Source organism: Micropterus salmoides, unplaced genomic scaffold (genome assembly GCF_014851395.1).
Source record: "Micropterus salmoides isolate LMB-PRFRI ecotype aquatic unplaced genomic scaffold, ASM1485139v1 Ms_hic_scaffold_19, whole genome shotgun sequence".
Lineage (NCBI taxonomy): Eukaryota > Metazoa > Chordata > Actinopteri > Centrarchiformes > Centrarchidae > Micropterus > Micropterus salmoides.
The window spans coordinates 26,035,651-26,060,401 of NW_024041039.1; the positions used below are offsets into that span (position 1 = coordinate 26,035,651).

General features: G+C 38.6%; 1 protein-coding gene across 5 annotated transcripts in view; it reads left to right on the forward strand.

Annotated features, from left to right (window-relative positions):
- The window catches only part of LOC119910419 (CAP-Gly domain-containing linker protein 4-like), a 41,883-nt gene that overhangs the window by 11,415 nt on the left and 5,717 nt on the right, over positions 1-24,751 (forward strand). For 4 of the 5 annotated variants that reach the window (XM_038729041.1, XM_038729039.1, XM_038729038.1 and 1 more), the window contains 7 exons: positions 2,233-2,481; positions 9,296-9,431; positions 9,740-9,871; positions 13,685-13,780; positions 15,170-15,364; positions 15,496-15,630; positions 17,572-17,695. In XM_038729041.1, the coding sequence (XP_038584969.1) occupies positions 2,233-2,481; positions 9,296-9,431; positions 9,740-9,871; positions 13,685-13,780; positions 15,170-15,364; positions 15,496-15,630; positions 17,572-17,695 (1,067 nt within the window). The remainder of the gene's footprint in view (positions 1-2,232; positions 2,482-9,295; positions 9,432-9,739; positions 9,872-13,684; positions 13,781-15,169; positions 15,365-15,495; positions 15,631-17,571; positions 17,696-24,751) is intronic. The other variant, XM_038729042.1, reaches the window with a different exon arrangement.

The following is a 24,751-nucleotide window of genomic DNA, read 5'->3' on the forward strand; positions in this document are numbered from 1 at the left end:
ACATATGCAAGTGTTTCTTCCCTCCCCAGATTCATTAAAGCTGTTTCTGAACAGAAATGGTGCCTGTTCTTTGTATGCACTAATTTCCCACTGGAGGTCACCAAAGCACTACACACTATAATCCAATAATTCCCTTGCTCAAAGATGAGTGCTGAGGCTCTATATTGTTTGTGTGTGAATACAAAGCTTGGAAGGCATGTAGACACTGGATGATATGAACCAGCTTGTTTTCTAACCTTTTATTTAGAGATTTTCAGCATTACAGCAATGGATGTTTGTTCCTTATCCATTGAGGGGAGATTATTTGTCTGCTTTATTATTTAAGGTTTATTGAGTTCTTGCTGCTTCCAATTAGCTGATATGTTGCATCAGTTTCCACAAGTTCAGAAATTGCTATTTTTTTCTTCTCTTCATAGTTTGAAAGGACAGATTTTAGTTGAGATACAGAGCACTCATGAGGATGAATCAAAGTCACTAATTTGATAATTGCTCAAAAGTAAACACTGCAATTGTGCAAAATAAAGAGACTTTATGTTGCCTGGAACATGTAAAACCACAGTCTTTCTGAAGTTAAGTTGGAAATGAATAAAATAGTACATATTGCATCACTATCTGTCACCTTTTGTCAGCACCCTGTAGCATTGGTATAGGCACGTGCATTGATTTGTGATGTACTGGGATGCTTTAGCTACCAAATCTTCTCTCTTGCAATTGAAAAATGTCAGTAGTGGCTTGCAGTGGAGTACAAGGCATTATAACAGAGCCCAGAAATTCAGTTTAAAATCTTTTTACTTTTGAGTAAAGGTCAGACTTGTGGTTTAATTTGATATTTCTCTTCTCTGGCCCTGCAGAGATTCGTCACAACAAACCTTGGATGTGAGCACTGCAACGTTTTAATAAGGATGGAAAAATAAAAAATGTTGCTGGCCTTTCATGCTTCCCTTACCACATATCATATGGCTTAATTGCTATGGCAACTCATCATATTCTCCATTAGTAGCAATGTAGTAGATTGCTTACTTGATAGTTGTAGTTTCAGACTTGAAGAGAGCCACCGTTGCAAGTCTGTTTGGTATGTGATGGATTTTTGGTGGGTAGAGTGAAGTCATCCTCATTACGTTTTGCTGGCACGTAAGCCTGTTGGCTCCCATGAGTGGATGCCTGTGTTGTTATAACTTAGTTTTATCTATTGGTTTAACTACGAAAGTTTTTAGTTATATCCATATTTTTTTATTTATTTCATAGCTCTTCTTAAACTTAGATTAAGTTCCCTGCTTGATCATCACACAGATAAAATGGTTGAGTTCTAGATATTTTCCCAACTGTCACATCACTTACAGTACAGTACGCAGCTAACAACTGGTGTTTTGAATTGCACTATATTGAGAGATGCTTCGAATATTCTCTCCTCTCTATGTTTGTAAATAGTAGTGGACAAAGCATTAGCAGTTCAGTACTCAAATAGACCGCATACTTTTATGTATTGACAAAAACCGAACATTAGAATTTCCACAAAGATAGGATTCACTGCAGGGCTGCTGTATTGCATGGTAAGTTGCACAACTGTTCCTATAAACGAACTTCAAATATAAATCTTGCAGAGTCATAGAAGTCATTCCTGTCTGTTGTTAAAAGATAGGCTTGTTAAGTTTCTCAATACAATACTCAAAGGCTATATGTGCATTGAGTTGCAGGGATTTGGCAAATGACATACAAGTGTTTTATTAGGATAGATAAAAATAAATTAGAACCTTTCCTTTAGCTACTGTTATAGACTGTGTGTGGCAGCTATGTGTAGTTGCCAAAACCATTTGCCACATGTCTGTGAAAGAGTGGTTCAGTGTGAGAGACTGGTTATCGTGTTTCCTCGGGGCACTTAAATAAAATGCACTTTCACGAGTGATTTATTCTGTTGAATACCGCTAATCTATCTAAAGCACAAAACACTCTCAAAAATATAGAAACTCAACATTGAACTGAACATTGATCAAGATTAAAGATTCTGTTCCCAGTATCCTCGTTATCCTCGTTCGAAATGGTACATGGAACATTAGACAATAGAAAGAAATGAACAGAGTAGAATGGTGTTGAATGTTGTAGTCTGACGTCAGTGAGGTTGATATCACACTTGATATTTATCAATGTTCAGCATTAAATTACATGTACTTGGCATGCTGGCAAACATCTTTGCTGGACTGAACTCTCTCCTTTTTCTTAATCTTCTTCCTACAGAATGAAAAAGGGCAGTGCCCAGCAGATGTGGTGCCTGACCCTCTCGACATGCCCTTGGAGATGGCAGATGCAGCCGCTGTGGCCAAAGAGCTTCGCGCTCTGCTGAGACAGGCTTTACCCAGACCCAGCTCCCCTCTGCCCCTTACACTGCAAGCCCAGTCCCTTCCTGCTGTCTCGGATAAGGCCAGGATACAGCTCGCCAACATGGGAATCCGACTCGGTGACCGTGTGGTAATTGCTGGACAGAAGGTGTGTGGTAGGTCGCTATCAAAAGGAAAGAACAATTCTAAGTATCTTGATTAATCCTTCAATTGTAGCATTTTCTGTCTGGAATATCCCCTTTTTTTCATGGTGGTAAGTGAGGTGAAATTTCCCAACCCTCAATTTTGGAACGATTCACTGAATTCAAATGAAAGTACTCTTCTCCAGTTACAGGGAGAACCTATCTTTTGAAGAAAGCTATAGTCTAGAAGTTGAGACTATACCTTTTTGGTGTAATACAGGGATACAAAACGATGGGTCAGGGTAGGGCTGTTGTGGTGAAATTATTAAACAGCAGTCAAGGGTGTCACTTTGTGTTGAAAAGTGGTGGGGACATAAGGGCTCAGATTAGTGGCGTGATGCTGTGGTTCTTGACTTGGAGCGGGTTGCCTGTTAATCGGAACATCGGCGGTTCAATCCTTGACTCCTCCAGGCGGCACGGCACGTCCCTGCGGCAAGATACTGAACCCCGAATTGCCCCTCCTTGAATGTGTGAATGTTAGTTTCTGTTTGAGCACTTAGGCTCAGTGTATGAATGTGTGTGACTGGTGAATGCAGATGTAGTGTTAAAGCACTTTGAGTGGTTGCAAAGACTAGAAAGGCGCTATACAAGTAAGGAGTATTAACATTTGAGACGTGACGATGAGAGGATTTTTAGCACTATTTAGATTCAATATTTTATGCAGAAATATACAGGAGGTTTGGGGTCCTCCCCCAGAAGATTTTAAGCATTAGACTCGTAATTTCCCGCATTCTGGAGACATTTTCTGCTTCAGTTTACGGTGGAAATGTCTGTTTTTATATGAGGGAAAACTATATTGCATTGCATGTTTTCTTCTTGTGCAAATCAACCTTTCTCAAAGCAGAATGGCTGTCCACAACTAACTACTGCGCTGTAGTAACGTTATAACTACATTTTCACAGAAAGCAACATGAAAAACACTTGCAGGCATCCGACACACTAGGCTTGTTAGTGAGTGAGCTTCAAGTGAGGCATACTGTTCGGTTTCTCTCGATTGTCCCTCAGTATCACAACGTCGCTGAGCCTGCTAGTCACATTAGCAACGCAATATGCTAACACCAAGTTAGCTAAAGTACAAAACACAGCAACACTTAGCTTCCAAGTATGAAGTCAGGTCACGTACAGCCCACGGCGGTCCGTCCTTGAACTGTTGCAGAGCTTGTAATGGTTGTGGAACTTCTGAAGCACTAATTTATTAATTTAACACGCCCTGAAATGTAATGTATGAACATTGTGGTCGTTGCGGTGCTTGTCATCCTCCCCGTTAGGCTTAGCCAATATTTCAGTTTTGTGGTTATCGTGACAGCCCTAGGTCAGGGGCTGTATTCAACCCATTTACAACTCAAATGGGCTTGCTTTAATAACTACAGACAAAATAACTGATGCCACTTCTTTCCCCCCTGTTTTGTATATAGTAAAACACACTAAATATCAGTAAATACCCTCGACTGGCTTGAATGCTGCAAACTGGTCAAACTGCTCCAGTCATCTGCTGTCCAGGTGGAGTTCATGAACCAAACTATGATTTCTCCCAGTTGTGTCCTTGCTTGGTTTATTTTGTGTACGCTGCTTTGACGTCTGTGAATGGCTTGCAGTCTATGCTGATACCAAGAAGCTTCCTTTGGTTTGTTTTCATTTATTAGAGAGTGAATGATGGAGAGGGTGTGCCAGTAGTGAGAAAGCCAGTGAAAAAGAGTAATAACGCGTTATTTTCTGACCAGGGTTACGTTCTAAAGCATAAATGAACACGCCCACACCAAATCACAACCCTGCCCTAATCGCATGATTTGGTCTGAATTCAGCCTGATGTTTCTCTGCTCCCATTAGATTTGAAAAGGCACAGACAACAAATCTCTAAAAATTCTTAGGATCTGAATCCTAAAATGTATAAATTGGGCAATAATGGCACTCTTTAACTTTGAATAAGAGATATACCGTTTTAACTTGTCATTTTTTATAACAATGATGTTGGTAAATTTAGAATTTTCACGTTTGAAAGAGGTTCTTTTTTCAATGTTAGAAATGGTGTGTTAATGACTAATATCACAACAATTTTAACTATTCATTTTATATTAATGAAAATAAAAATTTGATATTTATGGTATTTGATGAAATGATGATAATAATGTTTAGACTATGCCAGTGGATGCATGTGATGTGATGACTGGGTGCTGTAGATTTTTTGGGGGGAATAGGGCAGCTCTGGATTGCAGCTGGGAAAAGCTTTTAATGGACATACCTACATGAACAAATTAAGGTTAAGGTCAGCGAATCCTATGTTCCGTATTTTTTAATGTTCGGATAATGGCGCAAAACCAAAGTCCTTACGGTCATGCACATTTTCACATTAGCAATGTTTTTCTCTGTGTATCACTACAGAGACCTTACAGCAGGGAGTGCAGTCTAATCATTAATGCATACACAGCACAGATATGGTTCCTCAGTGGCACAGAGCCGATTTTTATTGGCTTATGTACATAAAATGGTTGACTGGAGTTGAATTCCCTACATGTCCTTTTTTTTTTTTTAGAATTGGAAGAGAATACACAGATTTTTTTTTCTCCATGGGATTATTGATTTGAAAAGATATATTTTACAAACACCTACTTTACTAACAAGGGCACATAAACTTGAAAGTGCACAGTATAAATGGCTAGTAAAGCAATAACACACAAAAAGGGGTTGATACACCATCACTTTGTGCCTGTATCCTCATCACATCAGTGCCATGCAGCTGTGCAGGGGTTTATACTAAACAAAGCCAAAAGCTCTTAATTTTTCTACAATTATATCCATCCTCAACCAAGAAAAAAGTGTTTCCAGTTGCTAAGCAACACCATTTTGGCATCAATCCAGCATTCAAGGTTTTGTCTGACGGTTCATTCTGGCATATCATCAACATTTATCTGAGCATGTTCATGTTTATCCACCTCCAATTGTGATTCTGCTAAATGTCTTGTAACAATGTTAGATGTTTTATAATGTTCATCCTCGTTCTTGGCCGTGGGTCACCCTGTTCTCTTAGACTTACCTGTTTTCATCAAACCTCATACCATCTGTGGTGTGCACAGCTGGCAGTGTGAACTAAGCTATGTTGGTTGATTCTTTGTAGCAGTGGAAATCTGTAATGTGCTCAAGTGTCAGAAAATTGATCAATCAAGTGTAAACAAAGTGATACGCTGAAGTAGTCACATAACAGTACTGTAATTATAAGCACTTATGGAAAGTCTTGTGACCTGTCACAGTGTAATTACAGTATATGTATAATAATGTCCTCTATAGCATGCAGTTACTTTTTAAAATTTTATTATTGCAGCAATCTTCACTTCAGTACATCAAAAAAGCCCTATGAATTTAGGCAAAGAAATTCACCGATTTTTGCCCCATTTCCTTCATGCAATGCAAAGAAATACTTTAGTATGGCTGCTCGACCTAACCACCCAACTACAGTGTGGTGGTGTAAGCCATGTGTAATCCTTTTGACAAGAAGTACACTTTGAAAGCGGTGGAGATTTAGCCCCATAGGTCATATACAATTTACAGTTTTCTAACTATGTTCATGGCACAGTTGAACTTTGACAATTGGCTACACAGTGCTCCTGCTCCAAAATGAAATGAAAACCCCAGAAATCCATGCTTTCTCTCTCTACTTTGTGTTTAAATTTCGCATAAATTTCTAATGACTGATGTATGCCGTTAGTCATCGGGCTGACAGCTTGGGCCCAGTTCACCCTAAATTTGCCTAGTGATCCAACAAAACGAGACATCCACTGATGTGCCACAAAATCACCAGACTCCTCTGTTGCTGTCACTGCGTCAGCATCACGAGTACCTGCTCACATGCACGGTTGAGCAATATCCGTGACAAACTTTCTTTTACTATTTGCAGCTTTGCACTCCAGTCTCTACAAACAACCCCAAATACATGAGATGTGACCAAAGGCCTGTGACCTTGATGGGAACATGAACTCAACAAAGTCTTAGGTTACTGCAGTCCGCTCTGTTGTGTTACAGTGCAAGTCTTTGCAGTTGTGTCACTCATTCTAAACACACATACAGTCAGCATCTCTGTTTTTGGAGGTTTGTTGTATTTTTCATCACAATTGTCTTCAATAGTGGCATCAAATACTATCACTTGTACATATATTTCTGTGGAAAGTACTTTTCTGTTAGTCTTGGAAACAGCTTTTTCCACGTTCCTTCTTCAACACAACAGAAAGACAAAACGTTTTTTTTTTGTCTGTGCCGTAAGCATGTGGTAAATACTATGCTACTGTGTCTTGCTAAAGTAAATTTTTTTCATTGGTAATAAAACCAAAAGGAAATTCAGTCCATTCCATGGACTGGACCAGAGACCCCCTTTTATATAGTGATCACAAACCGTCCATGATGTAAAACATGACCTTGTAGTTGACATTGTTACATGATTTCTGAGTCTGAAGTTTTAATGATGTGTTGATGGACTCTACCTAGTGCACCTTTTATTCAAGCTGCATTTTTGAATATTACCCCAGTACACAGTATTGAATATCACCTGGAAAAATTTACTTTAGCCTCTGATAGTTAAAGAGCCATTTTGCAGCAACATCTCTATCATTTTACAAGTAATCTCTGTGCCATTTCTTGAGTTTTCTGTTATTCCCACAAGTTCACCAAAAAACAAATTAGGTACAGTTACTGTACCGTGGTACAGTGTTTTGATCTTGACCCCTGTGGCACACATTTTTTTTTTTTTTTTTTTTTTTCATTGTCAAATAAGTAATACTATTTCTTTTGTGACAGAGATCCTGACAAATGACTCTTATTAGATCAGGGAGTGCCTTTTCCTGCTCTCAGGGCTGAGGACTTTATTAAATTGGAGTGCAGCCTTAAAATTGTAAAATTTTATTGAATTCAAGGCCATAAGAGATGACATGGTGAATGGTTGGTGTTAGCCACCTTTTTATGCATTTAAGGAAGTGTGAATTTTGAAAGAACTTAATCTATCGGGAGTCTTCCCTGACTCAGGGATGTTGAATTTGTTTACCTTTGTTTTAAAGTAAACGCTGGCTTTTGACTTTTCAGATTTACCATACAGGTAGCTTGCAGACAAGACAGAGGCGCAGTCCCTGTGGGTAGAGGGTGAACTGTTAACACAAATGATGTTGCTGGTGTCGGGTGCTTAGTGGTAGAGGTGGCCTGTTGCTTGCCATTAGTTTTGCATTAGCCTAACTCTTGCAGAGCAGTTTACTGCTCATTTTTTGAAGGATATGCATCAGGGTGAAAATCCATCCATCCATCGTCAGCCGCTTTTCCTGCGTACATGGTCACGGGGGGCTGGAGCCAATCCCAGTTTACATCGGGCGAAAGGCGGGGTACACCCTGGACAGGTCGCCAGTCCATCACAGGCAGGGTAAAAATATTTGAGGATAAAATAAATATTACAGCTGTAAGAATCTTCATCTAAACACATCTGTTTTACATATTAGAAGCTCTATGTAGCATTACAGATGTCCCACTATAAAATACATGTTTCACATCTGTTGACCATCATACTGTCCATCACGGCCAGCTTCTGTATGAAAGAGCCATTTTAGTATCAGGTCCATGGTGATGACATGTATGACACGTCCATTTGGACTTAAAGCAGTCTGGTCCTTTACACTCCATTTAGCTTACAAGCTTACTGACTTGCAAGACACCAGGAGCAAGGATTTTGACGACTTTGTTTGTTTCATTGTACAATATTGTCAACTGAGTACTTGCCATCTAACCCCTTTTAAATGATAATTCCGGCATTTTTAAACATGGGCCCTATTGAACTATTTACAAATTTTTACCTGCTAGTCATTTTGACCCCAACATATGTGAAAGTAGACCACACATTTAAAACTTCCAAAATTACTATTTTTAAAATGCCTAAACACCTTAGTAATTTTTTTTTGTGGCTGTAGTCTATGGTGTGCCCTACTATATGGCCATCCTAACTGCACACACATTAAACAGCAGAGACCTGTAGATGCTTAGAAAATTCTAATTTGAGCCAAAGAAGAGAAAATGGAAATAGATCTTTGTGCCACACTGAGAAGAGAATCACAGTGTGCCGCGTTGTAGAGATTGGCCAATCAAAACTCTATCTTTCCTGCACTTTCTGGCACAATCTCATGGTTTAACCTCTATTTTCCATTTAAACGGTTTGTCTCTTCTGTTGCTCTAGTGTTTGAGTTTCTGGTAGGGGTCCTGCCCTTTACATAATACATGACGTGATGATGTAACAATTTCACACTATATTTTTTTTTTATTTAGACTTTATTTAATCAGTCAGTCTCACTGAGATTAAGATATCTTTTCCATGAGAGGCATGAGAACAAAAAACATTCACAGGCAACAACAACAAACAGAATCAACACAACTACACAATAAACAAATAATTAGTAAACAGAGTTCAATGATAGAAAACACAAGATAATAAAGCTTTAAAATTTCCATTCCATTTAACGGTGCGTCGTACCCTATCCCAGGTCTGCCAGCATTAAAGCGTACATGAGGGATATCTAAGGTTAGGTAGTTACTGGATTTGGTGCTTTTGTTACTAGGTTTAAATGAGTGAGGAGATGTGAGGTAGTTTGGAAGCTTCAGCAGTAGAGAAGTACACGAACAACACAAGATGGTTATTTCTTCTCGACCGTATGAAATGTGTAATTTGTGATAGTTCCTTTTGCTGCTTGAATTTGTTTTGATTTTATTTTGCACACTGTGCTCCTATTTGTTTTGACTTTCTGCGGTGTATTGTGTCCACAGGTTGGAACCCTGCGGTTCTGTGGCAGCACTGAGTTCTCTGGAGGCCTCTGGGCCGGAGTGCAGCTTGACAAACCGGAGGGGAAGAATGATGGCTCAGTAGCGGGGGTTCAGTATTTCACCTGTCGAATGAAACATGGTAGGTCATGCCACGGCCCAGTACTTAAAGATCAAACACATTGACTCACCCACCCACTCCATCAATTATTTCTACCATTATTGACTTTATAGGACTTAATTGGTCCAATGAGGTTTTCATTAGTATCTTCTCTAATCCCAGGAAATTAGATTTGGACTATATCTTTAATTTAAATATGTTCAAATTAACATATGCAACCTGTCTTTTATTTGTCTTATCACTCTGTATACTGTATCTTGAATCGTCCATAATCTTCTGTCTTGTGTATAGTTAAAATCATCCTGTGTGGGTTTTTTTTTTTTCCTCAGGTATCTTTGCTCCCCTCTCTAAGATAAGCAAACCTTTGGAAAGACATAAAAGCAGCACCACCAAGACGTCTACACCCATACGCCCCCCTCGTCGCATTGACCTGTCCCGCATCACCTCCAAGATAAACACGGGTAAAGTTTATTTATATAGCACATTTCAACAACAAGGTAATTCAAAGTGCTTTACATAAAACATAAAAGCAACAGGGAAATATAAAAAAGTTTCAAACTTAAATAAAAACAGGAAGGTCTCCCACCTTTGCTTAATTTACTCCTTTGATTCCCCATCTCCCACTCTATCCCCCCTTTAGTTACTTAGGGACTCAAACTCTAAGGGGACTCTAACCCTAAGCCTTGTAAGAGCTTTTTGCTGAGTGAACTGTAGATATTTGAGCACTGCTCCACCTGGCTCTATTTTTATGATTCAAGCTGTGCTGAGGTTCTGTCAGGTTGACTTAATATTGCAGGTCAGCGTGAGTCTCGCATGTTTTTGTAAGAATAGGTTTGCCTGAGGAGTTCTGGCACAAAGTAATGTTAAATGAAAAAATACTTGAAATTATCAAATCATAACATAAACTACAGTGGCAGTGAAACAGAAGCCTGTAGGGCCCAGAGGGCAAAGAAATCTGTGAACATTTGTGAGCAAAGGTGAAAAAGATGTCAGACTGTGGCAACTGTTTCCTCATTTTTCAGGTAATTTCATGTACAGTCCCCTGGAGGAGACCAGATGCATTATTAGAGACCACATATCATATAAAAAAACAAGAACCGCACCAACCTCGCAGGAACACAAACATTTTGAAGTAACAATATTAGTGACTGTATGGCTTCCTAATATTGGCTGTTAGCTGAAGAAATAATTCTTCAAGCGTGCTCTCTTTAGGAGTTTTGGGACATAAAGTTAGAGTACTAGCATCAGTAGGATCAGTGGCCTGTACTTGGCAACGTTTACATTACAGTGGGAGTTATGTGATGATAGGCCGCCAATCTCTACTAACTGATTTACAGCATTGTCTGCATCCTGTGTGATATTCTGGTAATCCTCAACCAGCCCTCTGGTATATAACCAATGTCGTCGTCATCATCATGTACAGTAAAATATATTATTAGAAATAGGCCCTTTATTTCCTCTAAACCAGGGGTACTAACATTCTCCACAAGCGCTGTGTGAATTGTCAGTAGGACATACGTTTGATTTATTGTAAACATTTACTGGCACAGTTTGAAGTATTAAGGATCCAGTGTGGGACAAACTCCTCTAAAAGCAATAAAGGACAAATTATTGATCACAATCAAGTCGTCTAAATGTCTCCTAATGTAATTTGTACTCAAACTAATGTATTTTTGGCGTCAGTCCTCCTCGTGAAACCAGTACCAAGAAAACAGTTATTCTAGATACTAAAATGAATGCCTGTACTGACATTTTCATGCTGACACACTGGGCTTTTAGCCTAATACGGAGTCACTTCACGGTATCCAGATGAGGCAATCACCTAGAGTCGTGACTCCAGCTGATGGCTCTTTTGTGCCAAAAACAGACGCTTTCTCAACTTTTCTACCTTGTATGGGCCAAGCCACTGCATTGCAGGATTTATTGCATCTGGGCTTTCATAATGATTTTCCTCAAATTCTTTGAAAAGTGTATTCTGAACCAGTGCCAAAGAACAATGCATAAATTAGACTGCTGAGACCTTGCTCTCTCAGTCCTTGGGTGCCCATATCCTCAGCCCCTGACTAATGTCTTCTCATAATATAGTCCAGACACCTGAGAACACGCTAGAAACTTTGTCACCCCATAGGGTTTACAGCTGTATTGTAGTGGTGTAATATTCAAAAGTTTTGAAGGCCCATTGATCAGGACGTAACTGTAATAGCAGACCTCATTGTAGCCTATGGAATTTGGTGATTGATGGCCCAATTAAGCAGGGTTTAATAACCAGGGCATAGACAGGCTGAATAGCCTGGCAGCCATTCATCACAAGGTGTATGTGAGTGCGTAATGTTTGGCGTGCAATGCATGTGAGGTCGTGTGTCATCACCTCCATACAACGCAGAAACCGGACTGATTTATGACCATACACTTTTCAGGGCCTTTGTCAGCCATTTATAGCCCAAATTCCTGGAGCCCACCTATGTTTTAGCGTCTCATTGGATCAGCAGAAAATATTGCTAGCTCGTGTATCTACAGATTGGATGGCTCGTTGTGGAACTGTCTTGTCTCGCTAGAAAAGACAGACATAGCAGAATGCCAGACTGGCCCCTATTAGTGTGTCAACTGTAGCTCAGGCCTCAAAGGGTGGTGGGAACATAGACAACACTCACAAAGCACCACTGCTTGAATCGGGTAGCCTCAGTCTGTTTGTCACTTGAAGCGAACGTCACTATGAAAGGATAGATGGAGCCAGGAGGTCCCTGCAAGCTAAAGGTCAAGTGACAAGAAATGTTTGGTGTTCTGAGTTGAAATGGAGTCTCCTCTTTGGAGTTCAAGGGAAAGCCACAATTCTGCTTCTGAGGGGAACGTTTCCCAGCTCTCTCTAAATGTGAACTGAAATGGCAATCAATAAATACCAGGCTGATTTTTTATTTTATTTTTTTCCTCTAACACCTTTGCAAAGCGCAATGTAAAGTAAACCTTAAACCTAAGTGACATATTAATGAGTTGGGAGTAGTGTGATACAGGTTTTGTGGCAGATTTATGTATGAGTTGAATTCTCATTAGAGTTATTTTTTCCTTAAATCTGTTTAGATGCATGAATGTTGACTTTATTGCCAATTAAAGCTAGGGTAGGTAATGTTGGAAAAATTTGCAAGAGACAGCTAGATTTGAAAGTATCCAACGGAAAGAAAATCCCACCCCCTCCCTTTAGGCCTCCCTCCAAAGCCACTCCCATGAAACACATTTTCATGCTCAGTGCACGGGCAGAGTGTGCACAGGTAGGCCAGCCAATCATGTAACTGGAGAACTGGACTGAATGAAATGATTGCCCGTGCTTATTACAGTCCTGCGACAGCCACAGATACTGGAATGTTTTTGTCAAAGCATTTGATATTTTGATTGAAAGAGAAATTTTAACAAACATAACAAAAAATGCTTCTGAAATAAATTGTGTACCCCAGCTTTAAAGGACAGACTCAAAAAGGCTTGTCAGTTTAATGGTAGACTTCATTAACAACTTCAAGCTTTTTACAGTTTATTGATTGTTTAAGTTTAGGTGCTTTAAACTAGTTAAAGAACATAATTGTGTTTACTTCTGTGAGAAATATTCATCATTGTGTGTGTATGAGTCTGTACCAAGACTTTTTAGAAGTTTTTTTGTTCTTCTGTATTCAGTGTGTGTGTGTGTGTGTGTGTGTGTGTGTGTGTGTGTGGGGGGGGGGGGGTGTAACTGCTTGTCTCAGCATATTTAAGTGTTTTTATTGTGTGTTGGAGTAAAAGAGATGGTCTTAGTTCAATCAAGAAAAATTCTCGTTTCATTGCTACTCCACAATGTCTGTCTTTTCATTTGCGTTTCTTCACTCTCCTGCTCTTGTATTTTTATCTTTCAGTGTAGCTTCTTTGTTACTACACTGTGTTTCTTCTTAGTTTCCTTGTTTGTAATTCTCTTTATTTCTTTAAAATTGATTAACTTCATAAACTGCTTTTCTGCACATTGTATTTACATGAAAGTCACTCCATCAGTGTCTATAATATTCAACAGACCTTCAACAGATTATATTGACAGATGTTTTATAAATATTCTAGCTTAGCTATTTAGTTTAGCTAATTTCAGCTGTTAAAAACAAGCATAGAAATATACGTTTTCATAATTTAATTGTCACGGTGACTTTTTGCAATAAACATAGCACTTTGATGTTACATTATTTGTCATCTTCTAATCTGATCTCTGTGTTGAAAAGTATGTCTCTTTTGTCTGTGTGTGTGTGTGTGTGTGTGTGTGTGGAAAGGTTTATCTCCATCTGTCAAAAAAACCCTTGATAATCAAAAAAGTCCACCTGGTCCCAATCAGGGCACAGAGGGAGACGCCTCAGTGACAAAGACAGGTACTGCAGTTACAGCTGAGTGGGCTTTAATGTACTGTGTATCAGAGGACGTAGAGTGGGAGTGAGTTTGCAGTATTTAGTATAATCTCTTTAGCTAAAACTGTGAAACTTGTTTAGATCTTAGTTCCACACACTCCTCATCATCACCTGTCTCTGATCATTTGTGCAACTTAATACTTGAATCCAGCATCATAATCCATCTTTGGGTTGTTCAACGGTAACATCAATGGAAAATGCGAAAGAGTACTATATTTCATAAATGTAACTGATACTTTGACCAAACTACTGTACATCATCCATTAGTGCTGCATTTGCAACTGAAGCCTAATTTAGATGGTGAAAAAAATCCCATCTGATCGGGTGTTATGAAACAGAATGCGTTTCAGCATCTGAATATTGAGCATAATCAGAATTCAAGAGATTTTTCTTAACCTGAAATACAGTATGCTTGCAGATCATTCTGCATGAAACGAAAACCACAGTCCAGTGATCAATTTAGGCAATGAGGGATTGATTAGCTCAAACAGAAATGACAGAATCAGCAGCTTTAACGATTATTTCTGTGCTTTGTCGTCCACTCTTAGGGGCCCATTAGTTAAGGCTTACTATTGAAAACATCTTTTGGCAAAGGTTGCCTAGTTTTTTAGCCCATCACTGCTGGGTTCCAATTTGTTTGTAGCTGAATCTTCCCTTCATCTTAAAAGCGCTTTGGCACAGATTTAATCAATTAGCTTCTAAGACTTGGGCACTTAATGAACCTACGGCCTGTGAAGGTCTGCAAAGCTTAATGAGGTCCTGCGTCCAAATGGCTTCTTAAGAGTGAAATTAGGCATTCCCCCTCCTCCATCTCATTCCCTGAACTTGGGAGGGGATTAGCATGTTGGCCTTTAGTTGGACCTCTATGATGGGACAAGCAACTGTAAAAGATTTGAGCTCACTTGATTTGTGCTGCCTTTAGAGAATGTGTGTCAGCTGCTTGGATTTCTCAGAAAGTACAGTGGTAATTGTGTGGATCTGAGTGCTGTAGGCACTGTCACATCCAGAGGAATTAAATGGAAAAATTAATAAAAGGCTTAGCTTCATTATTTCATTGGAATTAGTCTGATATACGGATGGATGGTGGGTTCAGTATTAAAAGGGGAGGCACACAGTTTGTGCTGTGTGAAATTATTTATACTGCAGAATGGATAACTGCATTCACAAGTGATGTTGTGGAACCCAGATGCAAAAGTTTATGTACCTTTTTTGAATAATGATGTAGTATATAGCTTTGCTGCACAGAAATAGGTTTTATGAATGATTTTGACTGTGTTCTATTTCAGTCACTTGTTCTGTAGGGTTCTTTCTTTGAATGACCTGTCCCCTGTATTTCCTGCCACTCTCACACAGGTGCTCTCTCCCGCTCTCTCTCCTCTTCATCCTCTTCCCTGGACTCTCGGCATGGGCCAGGTGCCCGACCTCGTCCACTACCAAGGCAACGTCTTCCTGCCAGGCAGCGAAGACAGCGGGCTTCCTTGAGTCCCAGGACCACGCCCTCACTGGTCCTCCGCTCTTCTACTGATACCTCTGCACTTACTACTGCAGGTCTGTGTTATTATATATTATATACTGATCACCATTATTCCAGGATTTTGTCATGATTATACAAATCTGATTGAATCACACAGGGCAGAAACAATCACAGTAATGAAACCCTTTTCGTTCATCTCTCCCAGGTCTTCGAAGCCGAACCCCCTCAACTAGTAGCTCTGTGTGTGGAGGCCCCGAGGTACGCCTGGGGGAGAGGGTTCTGGTGGTAGGCCAGAGGACCGGTGTAGTCCAATTCTATGGAAAGACCAGCTTTGCTCCAGGTCAGTTGTTGAAATTGATTTTCTCCAAGCAAAGATTTGACAGTTGAAATCCAACTACAATTGATATTGCGGCACTTATAATGTTTCTCTATTAATGCACTCTTTATTTGGTAAATTCTTATCAGCGTTGTCAGGATGGCACTCATAACTTGCCTGAATCATTAGGACAAAGATGTTGTTCAGCCTAATTTCTGCAAAGATATCAAGTAATGTCTTATGGTGGTTGTCAATTGGATTGTTTGAAATGTGAATAATATGTGCACATGCATACTGAAATCATCTGTGAAGTTAATTTGCAAGGAATTTCCTACAGTTATGCATAATAACAGAATATCAACATCATTGTACAGCTTTATGGCCAGTTTTTCGGTTGTTTAGAAGTAGGACTAAAACCCCATTGTTAAACAAATTACATTTTATTTATTATATCTATTTTATAGTTAACAATGAGCACTGAGACTAATATAATAGACTGCTCACATTGGTTTTACATTTGACTGTATGAATAATTTGACCACTATTTATCAGCATATTACAGTACATGTGTTTAATATTTTACTGTTAAGGTTCAATAAAGAACATTTTGGGTTCAAAGAGGGCCAAACTGTACTGCCTGAAAAAGTATTTGGCAGCTTGAATTTAGGAACAACCTAAAATTAGCCTATCTAAAATATTGATTAATACTGTAATTTATGACTGTCCTTCCTTAACTGTTTTCAGGACAGACATTAAGAATTCCAATGAACTTTTCCCTAAATGCATCCTGATACCTTAATTGGGCAGCAAACTGGCGAGCAGTTGGTTTTTGACGAAATAAATGATGGTGACCATATGTAATGTTGTTGTCATATAGGGTAAAAATTAAGTTTTACTTCTCCAAAAGAACGTTTATTCTCCTTTTTTTTTTTTTTTTATTGGGAGCAAGGAATGTTATCGTTTGCAGAGTTGTTAAAACATCTGTGCAGTATTGTACAATGAGTCACATGTGGAGAAATTGATAGCTTTATTAAGCTCCTCTTTTGCAACTTGCAAGAGCTACATTGTGGCAACCCTCGAGTTTGGACAGAAGATACTTGGAAAATTAAGATATGAAAAAGCTGCTGCTGCTACGCAAAATCTGTTGAAATTCCGAGAGGAAACAGCCCACGTTATTCATTAATATTTAGGCAGCAGTTCAGCCCAGGCATCAGTCATGTATGAATAAGTACCAACGTACCTCACACCACCGAGGATCATGTTTGAAGGGATTTCAGTCTTAAGTTTCCTTTGATACTCTTAAATCAGTGGTAGCAATGCTCAGTTATCGCACCCTCTGTGCACTGAAGAATGTCTCTATCAAAAGCAGCTCTTCATGCTGAAAACTTCACAGTAACTTGACTACTTTACTTAAGTCAGTCTATTTCCTTATGTGGCACACGCAAGGTGTCGTAAAGTCATTATTGAGAGAGAGAGATGCTCTGAACGTACTTTCTACCTTCATATTAAAGGCAGTGATTGAAAATTAAAGAGCTAAACATTTGTTTAGGAGCTATGGAAGAGCGCTCTGTATAGCAAAATATTGGCCATGCTGCACTGTGTTGTAGGCCAAAGACAGGGGAAAACTGAAAGCCCGGCTACAACATTTACATCATTAGTGCACTGTTAATGAACATAAACACAGTGAAATCTCAAACTTCAGTGTATCACTGGAAGTCACAAGACGGATAACTTTCCATGGAGAGAGCTTTCCAGTAATGTAGCACCCTTTTGGAAGCTATATTTTCAGTCCAGCAAACATAATTTCTCACTAATTTTAACAGATCTGATATTTACAGTTGCCAACATGACTAATACACTTTCTTTAAAGTGGATCTCTCCTCTTTGGTCATTCGATATGTGATTATGCGTGAATGTTCCCTTGACATTTTGTTTGATATCAGGTCTGTCTTTCTGTCTGTACAGGGCTCTGGTTGGGCATTAGACTGGACAAGCCAAGCGGTAAGAATGATGGATCAGTGGGAGGAGTGAGGTACTTCAGCTGCCCACCAAAGCATGGCGTCTTTGCTCCTCCATCTCGTGTTCAGAGGTGAGTGCAGGCCCTTTAAGGTAGCGCATATTTTTACCTAGTGACTAATTGCCTCTTTTTGTTTTTTTTGCCAGTGGTCACCTAGGGAAACAACAGACAGATTTATCAAACAAATATCTTTAAATCCATTGTTAGTTCAGAGCAGATCTTTGAAGAATTTGACAATATTCCTTGAAAACCCTGAGGTTGTGTTTCATTGCCCTCATCAGTACATCTAATGGCACTAATGAGCTCCTTTTGACAGTGTCATTTGTGGGAGTGTTGACATGTTTGATTTTGCCCTCAAACAGCCCTTTTGTACTTGTGATTAAAGGGAGTCCGAGTTGTCAAACATGGAGCCTGGGCTCCTCGGGCAGCATGACTCCTCAATTTAATGTGGCACCTAGTTATGAGCCAGATGCCTTTTTTAAATATGGATAATGAATATGTTTATGTCATTTTTTTTTAGGTTAGAAATGTAAAGAAAGTATGTTATATTTTCACTACAGGGTATAGAATAATATAAAATGTTGCATGCATTTTCCCTTTTAGATATATAGTAGTCTGTCTCTATTTATTGACAAATATATGAATATGCATAAGACAACAAAGCACACATCAGTAGAACATCTGATTACTATTTATTTATTAATTAATATTTAGCTAAAGTTTAGGCCTTTAATAAGGAGGAGCCTGTCTTAACCAAATGAGAGAAAGAGTTCCAGTATATGTTTGAACATTGACATCTGCTTGTAAGATGTTTTGGAACATGAAGATGACTTTTTAGTTGATCAAGAGTGAATGTGAGAGTTGGCTTTAAAATAAGACCTGAAATAATTTGGAAGATTTCCCTCCTTGAATTTCTTATACATTAATGTACATATTGGGAAAACGTTAACGTATATAGCAAGAAGTTGAGTTCCCTGAAAAAGAGTAGGCGATGTGGATCTGAGAGGATTGCAATTTTGACGAAGCATTTTTATAGAAGAAAGATTTTGTGAAGAGCTGTGGAAAATATACTTGCCCAGACTATACTGCAATATGAGAAGTAAGGATGGATTGAAGAATAATAAAGGGTACATGAACACATTGTTTACAAAATAAATCAATTTCCTAATTATACCAATAGGTCTGGTTACTTTTTCTCCAGCTCAAGTTCTGGTCAGTTATTTCAAAGAATTTAGTTGCTTGGCATATCCTTGTTCTAAAGTGAGATCTTGGAGTTTTACAATTACTTTTGTGAAATGTGTTACATTTACAGACAGCTTGTTCGCTTTGAACCATTCTGCATAAGCAGATAAACTATTTTAACCTTGCAAAAGTTTTAGGCAGGTGTGGGGAAAAATTCTATAACGTAAGAATGAGTTCAAAAATAAATCACATTTATCAATTAACAAAATAAAAAAGTGAGGGAACAGAAGAAAAATCTAAATCAAATCAATATTTGGTGTGACCACCCTTTACCTTCAAAACAGCATTAATTTCCTTTAGGTATACTTGCACAAAGTCAGGGATTTTGTAGGCATATCGTCAGGTGTTTGAATAAACAATTATATCAAACAGGTGGTAATGATCATAAATTCAATATGTAGGTTGAAACACAATCACTAACTGAAACAGTTGGTAGAGAGAGAGAGAGAGAGAGAGAGAGAGAGAGAGAGAGAGAGAGAGAGAGAGAGAGAGAGAGAGAGAGAGAGAGAGAGAGAGAGAGAGAGAGAGAGAGAGAGAGAGAGAGAGAGAGAGAGAGAGAGAGAGAGAGAGAGAGAGAGAGAGAGAGAGAGAGAGAGAGAGAGAGAGAGAGAGAGAGAGAGAGAGAGAGAGAGAGGTGTGTATTTTATGATTCCATATTTTAAAATAAATTAAATAATATATTATGTTCTACCTGTGTAGCATGAAGAGAATACACATTTTGTTTAATGATAAATAAATTACCTTGATCCTTAATGATGAATAATAGCGGCACAAGAATGGACCTGTGCGGCACACCACACTGTTATTGCGCTTTGTAAGAAATCTTCATTATTAAAAATAAAGATTTAATACAATTGCTGTCAAGGAAACCATAATTCTGCAATTTACATAATTAAAGGTTTCTGTATCAAATGCTTTTGATAAGTGCTGCTTAGATTTTATCTGCCAGGTGAATAAAAGCCATGTAAGCAGAGTGGTCTTTACGACAGCCATACTGATGTCTAATAGTTAACTAAAGGCGTCTCTACGCGCACTATGGACAGGTGTTTCAGCAATTCTTTTCAGATAGAAGTGAACTATATCTGACAAAACATATATACTTGTATTTTAATAGTGTCTTTTTTGGCTTCAAGTCTTATTTTCTTCTGTTTGATGTGCATAACTACAGTGATTATGTGTTCAGCTCTGAGCACTGACAAAGCTCAGTATTGTGCCTGAATGCATTTCGTATAGAGGACTGAACCTTGTATTCTACTAATGTGCTGCTTTCAAGGCCTCTGCAGCGCCATCCAAAGCAGCAGACCACAGATCTGATGTAAATTTATTCATAAGGTTTCATCTGGTCAAAATATTGTCACTAGTGTTCTGCTGTGTGGAGTGTATTGTTTGTGTCAGACTGGCTGTCAGCTGAGGTGAATTCCCAACCCCTCTTCATATAATTGTTTTTTAAAATTTCTTTTCATATGTCACATTTCTATTTCTAGACAAAGTAATATGGCAAAGGTCAGCATTTTGACATGCATTTTCTTTTCACTTTAAAGTCATGGTTAGTTTGTTTTTATCTTAATATTTGAATAGCTTTTGGAGTGGTTTGTTCGTGCATCACTGAAATGTGGGTTTTAAAATATGGAACAAAATAAAAGATTGATCTTGTTTACTTGCATTTAATAATTAGGAAGGTTCTCTGTGATGCAGTATCATTTATAACTCTAACTATCCAAGGGTTTTTGAGCACTTTTACATGTAGCTATAATTAGGCTGAATGGTGCCACTGAATATTTTCTTTGGTAGAACCAGTGCAACTTAAGTTCAAGACAAGTCTTTTTGATTAATAACCCTCTCTGTGAGACAGTGATACTGAAGTAGTGTTTTGTGTTAGTGTCATCTGTCGGAGACTTGAAATGAAATGGAAGAGCTGTCTGTTTTAAACTGCTCCCACCAGTTCCATTCAAAATATCTGCTCAGCTTCAAGACAAGTACCTGGGTGACCTGTCTCTTTAGGTGTTTAATCAGTCATTTATAAGGCTCTAGTGTGCAGTCTGGTCTGTTCATGCTTTCATGATTGTGTTTCCTAACTAGAAATATAATTAAAGCAAACCTACAGAAAAACACGTTATATTTCAAATGGTTGTGTTTTTAAACCCCTCTGTGGTGCTTTAGATCTCATAATGTATGTCAGTAAATATTAATTTGTCTCAGCCATGACTTGAGTTTCAGAAAAGTGTGATATTTCAGAGTGATCTGAAAATGTTTATGGATTTGTGAAGCCATTTCCTGTAGTCAAGGGCTGTTAAACCATTGTAATTTAAACTTGAAACTTACTATCTATCTTTACAAACCTAAAATTTGTTTTGTTTTTGAATCAATTCCTGCTTCAGTATATGTGCATACTGTGCTGTCGATTCAGTGGACAATATTGGAGCCCTATTATAGAAATGTAAAACAGCCAATTAAATAAATGTGCAGTTGGCATTTTGCCTACTTCTTTCTTATTAATCACACTGTTGCAGACATTTGGCCCACCATTAGCTGTTGTCAGCTGTCCTGGTTGTGTCTGAAATACAGATGGGTGACACACTGAAGGAAAAGCTTTCACTAACGGTCTTCGTAAGGTAAACCGAAAAACGTCGGTTTACCTTTAAAAAAAAATCACTCGGACATTTATTCTTCACTCGTCTTTAGAACTCTACTGGAGCAATGAACGCGATTGTTCAGGTCACCCGTCTGCACATTTTTCCAGATCTTTCATAAAGAAGACAAACTTGAACTTTTGGTTAACACAAATCAGAACTCACTTTATAGTTTGCTATTCGGGTTGAAGAGTATCAAAATAAAACCTTACTTAATATGGGTGTAGATAGTTGCCTCATACAGACTTGTTACCTATTGTAGTACAATCTCTGTGTTTATCTAATACATAGTGATGCATTATAGAAACATCGACATCCATTTCAGTGTGCAAAATACACCTTTTGACAATGTCTAACTATTGTGTGACATCACTGTGTGCAGAGGCAGTTTTGGGCCAATACACGCTTGTAATGAATTTGTAGATCAACAACATGCTTTAGCATTGCATCTTAAGTATGATTTGCTTCTTTGGTGCCAAATATGCACCATATCTTTTAATTCAAGATTCAGATTTAGGGATTTTGCATGGTTTAACAAATTATGTACTTAACTTAAATTTGGACAGACTCACTGGTGGCGTTTAGATGTCTTTGCATGCAGCAAACAACTTTCTTTTTCACCCCACAGGTCTATTTTACATCTTTTTGCCCTGTTCTTACTTTATGTAATGCAAATGTAGCAACTATTCCCACATAGCACCCATTTTTACCTGCTCAGATTGTGTATGAACAAAGGCAAAGAGCCATTAGTATTTCTGCATGAGATTGAGCATGCACACTTCACAGACAAATTGTTGACTCAACAGATGTATCATGTGCCAAGGTGGCTATTCATGGAGATTATTTAATCCTGGTAATACGGAAAATGTTGTCTGACATGCATATTCACAAGCCACTGAGTTATTCACTGCCAGACCAGAATTGTCAGAATTGTTTGTACTTCACATTTTCTGCAAGTGGATAAAAACTACTGACCTTTTTTACTGAATGGCAAATTAACAGCACAATGCCTCAAGTGTATAATGTGTAACTGAATGAAGGCCATTACAGTTTAAAAAGCAGTTGACATCTAGTACTGAATGTGTTTCTTTTAAAGGAGAGAGAGATGTTCTTCATATTTGAGAGGCTGCTGGTTAAATGAACACATTCCGTGTGACGAAAAACTGGTCATCAGAAGTGGTACGCGTAGGCTCGAATATACTGATGATTTTTTTCGTCACGCCAAAGGTATAATCCTTGCTTCAGTGTCATCACCTTCTTTTGCTGCTCGTGCTTCAACTCAATGCTGATCCACAATTCAGGGGGCCATTTTCCTCTTCTCGTCTTTGTTCTCCCTGTTATTTTGCTTTTAACCCACATCTCAACTTCCATGAGGTAAAAGCCGGCTTTTGGAAAGTCGGTGTCATTGTGTTTTCTTGCCATCCCCAATTCATGTCCCCTTCCTCGCTTCCTTTTTTCTTAATTAACCCGGGGGCACATAGTGTGCTCAGCAGAGCACATGGTTTCCCTCTGTCAAATGGTGAATCTCACATTCTCCCCATACAGCAACTTGTTTCTCCTTCTCTTTTCTTCTCCTGTCGGCAGCTATCGCAACCCATTAGGAAAACAAACAGCTCCCTCCAACCCACCCCACCCCCTTGATTTTTCTTTCTCTACCCCTCCACTTAGATCCCTTTTTAGAAAAAGGATATAACACGATTTCTTCTTTTGCTCATTTCTCAACATTGCCTGTCTCCCTCTGAATGGCTTTCAGAGCTCTAATGTTATTATACTCACATAGTGGCTTGAGAAAACATCAATAAGCAGGGCAGGCGCTGTTGTGCAAGCTACAGAAATGAGCTCCATTTTGTTTTGTTTTTTCGTTTTTTTTCTTGTTGCGATTGTCAGAGAACGGGCCATTGTGAGATGCAGGTCAGCTCACACTCATTTTTCAACTCTAAAATGTTCGATATGTGCTGCTATTTAAGATATTTTCAAAATGTACTCCAGTGTGATTGTGATGAACTGTGTCAAAAGGAAGTTTTACACAGTAAGTTGTCTCATGCTGAAAACTCGATGAGGATTAGAGCCTGACCAATATGGGTTTTTGGGGGCTGATGCCCATATTAAAGTGAGAGAGAGCAGATTTATAAGCTGATATTTTGATTTTGATAGTAGACCCCATTCCTGTATAAACTACACCTATGCTGCGTTCCAGGCAACAAGGAAGTGGGAAATTTCTGACCTCCAACTAGAAAAAGTACCATGGAACGCCACCTGAAGTTGGATTTCCTATTTGTGAAAAAATATGTTCCCCCGACTTCACGAGTAGCAGGCGAATGATGCCACAAACCATTGGCAGCTCCCATGGAAGCACATATTGTAAATGGTAAACCTTAAACTAAAAGGCAAAGTAAAGTATTAAATTAAAATAATACACACTATCAAATAGTAAAACTTGTTCTGCATGTAAATGAATGTAGAAATATATTGTCAACGTTATTAGGTAGCTGGTTACAGTGAACAATCTTTGAAAGTCATTTTCTCTACCCAAAAGTTATTCAGGAAAATGTTAAAAAAAATTCCCAGAAATGTGAAAACATTTGGAAATATAGCCTACAACCTTTGCTGACTTTTGAGAATTATCAACTGATGTAGATAGGATACGCAGTTCATGAGTAACTTATATTTATCACTTGTTTTTAATAAAATGGCCATCCTTTTAATTAACACCAAGTGTATTGCTGAGGGTTTACCTGTGCAAAAACTTGCCAAAGAAACATAAGTTTCCATGGTCAGCCGTGTTTGTTGTTTATTTTTAGCGTCATGCACCACCATGCAACTGAAATGCTTTGAGGTCGGAAGTCGAATATTTCAACATGGAAATTTCAGTTTGGTAAAGTTGGAAATATATTCACAGATTCGAACTTCCGGGATCAATAACTCGTAAGCAAAACGTGTTTAAAACACAAACAATGCCTCTTTACTATCGTAGTTAAGTAGACAACAAGCTACAAGTACATTTTCATCTAAATGAGTCGTCCTATGAGCGTCACAAATAACATTGGTCTCTACATGCAGCCGGCTGTGAGACAAGACCGCAGGGACAGTCTACAAATTACAACGCCGAAAACACATACTGCAGAAATATTCAATAACTTCCAACTTATACAATGTAGTGCCCCCAAAATCACCTTACACATTCATGATATACTGATGGCTATACTACAACACTTAGTTTCGGGGAAAAAGACTTTTGCATACCTAATATTAGGTA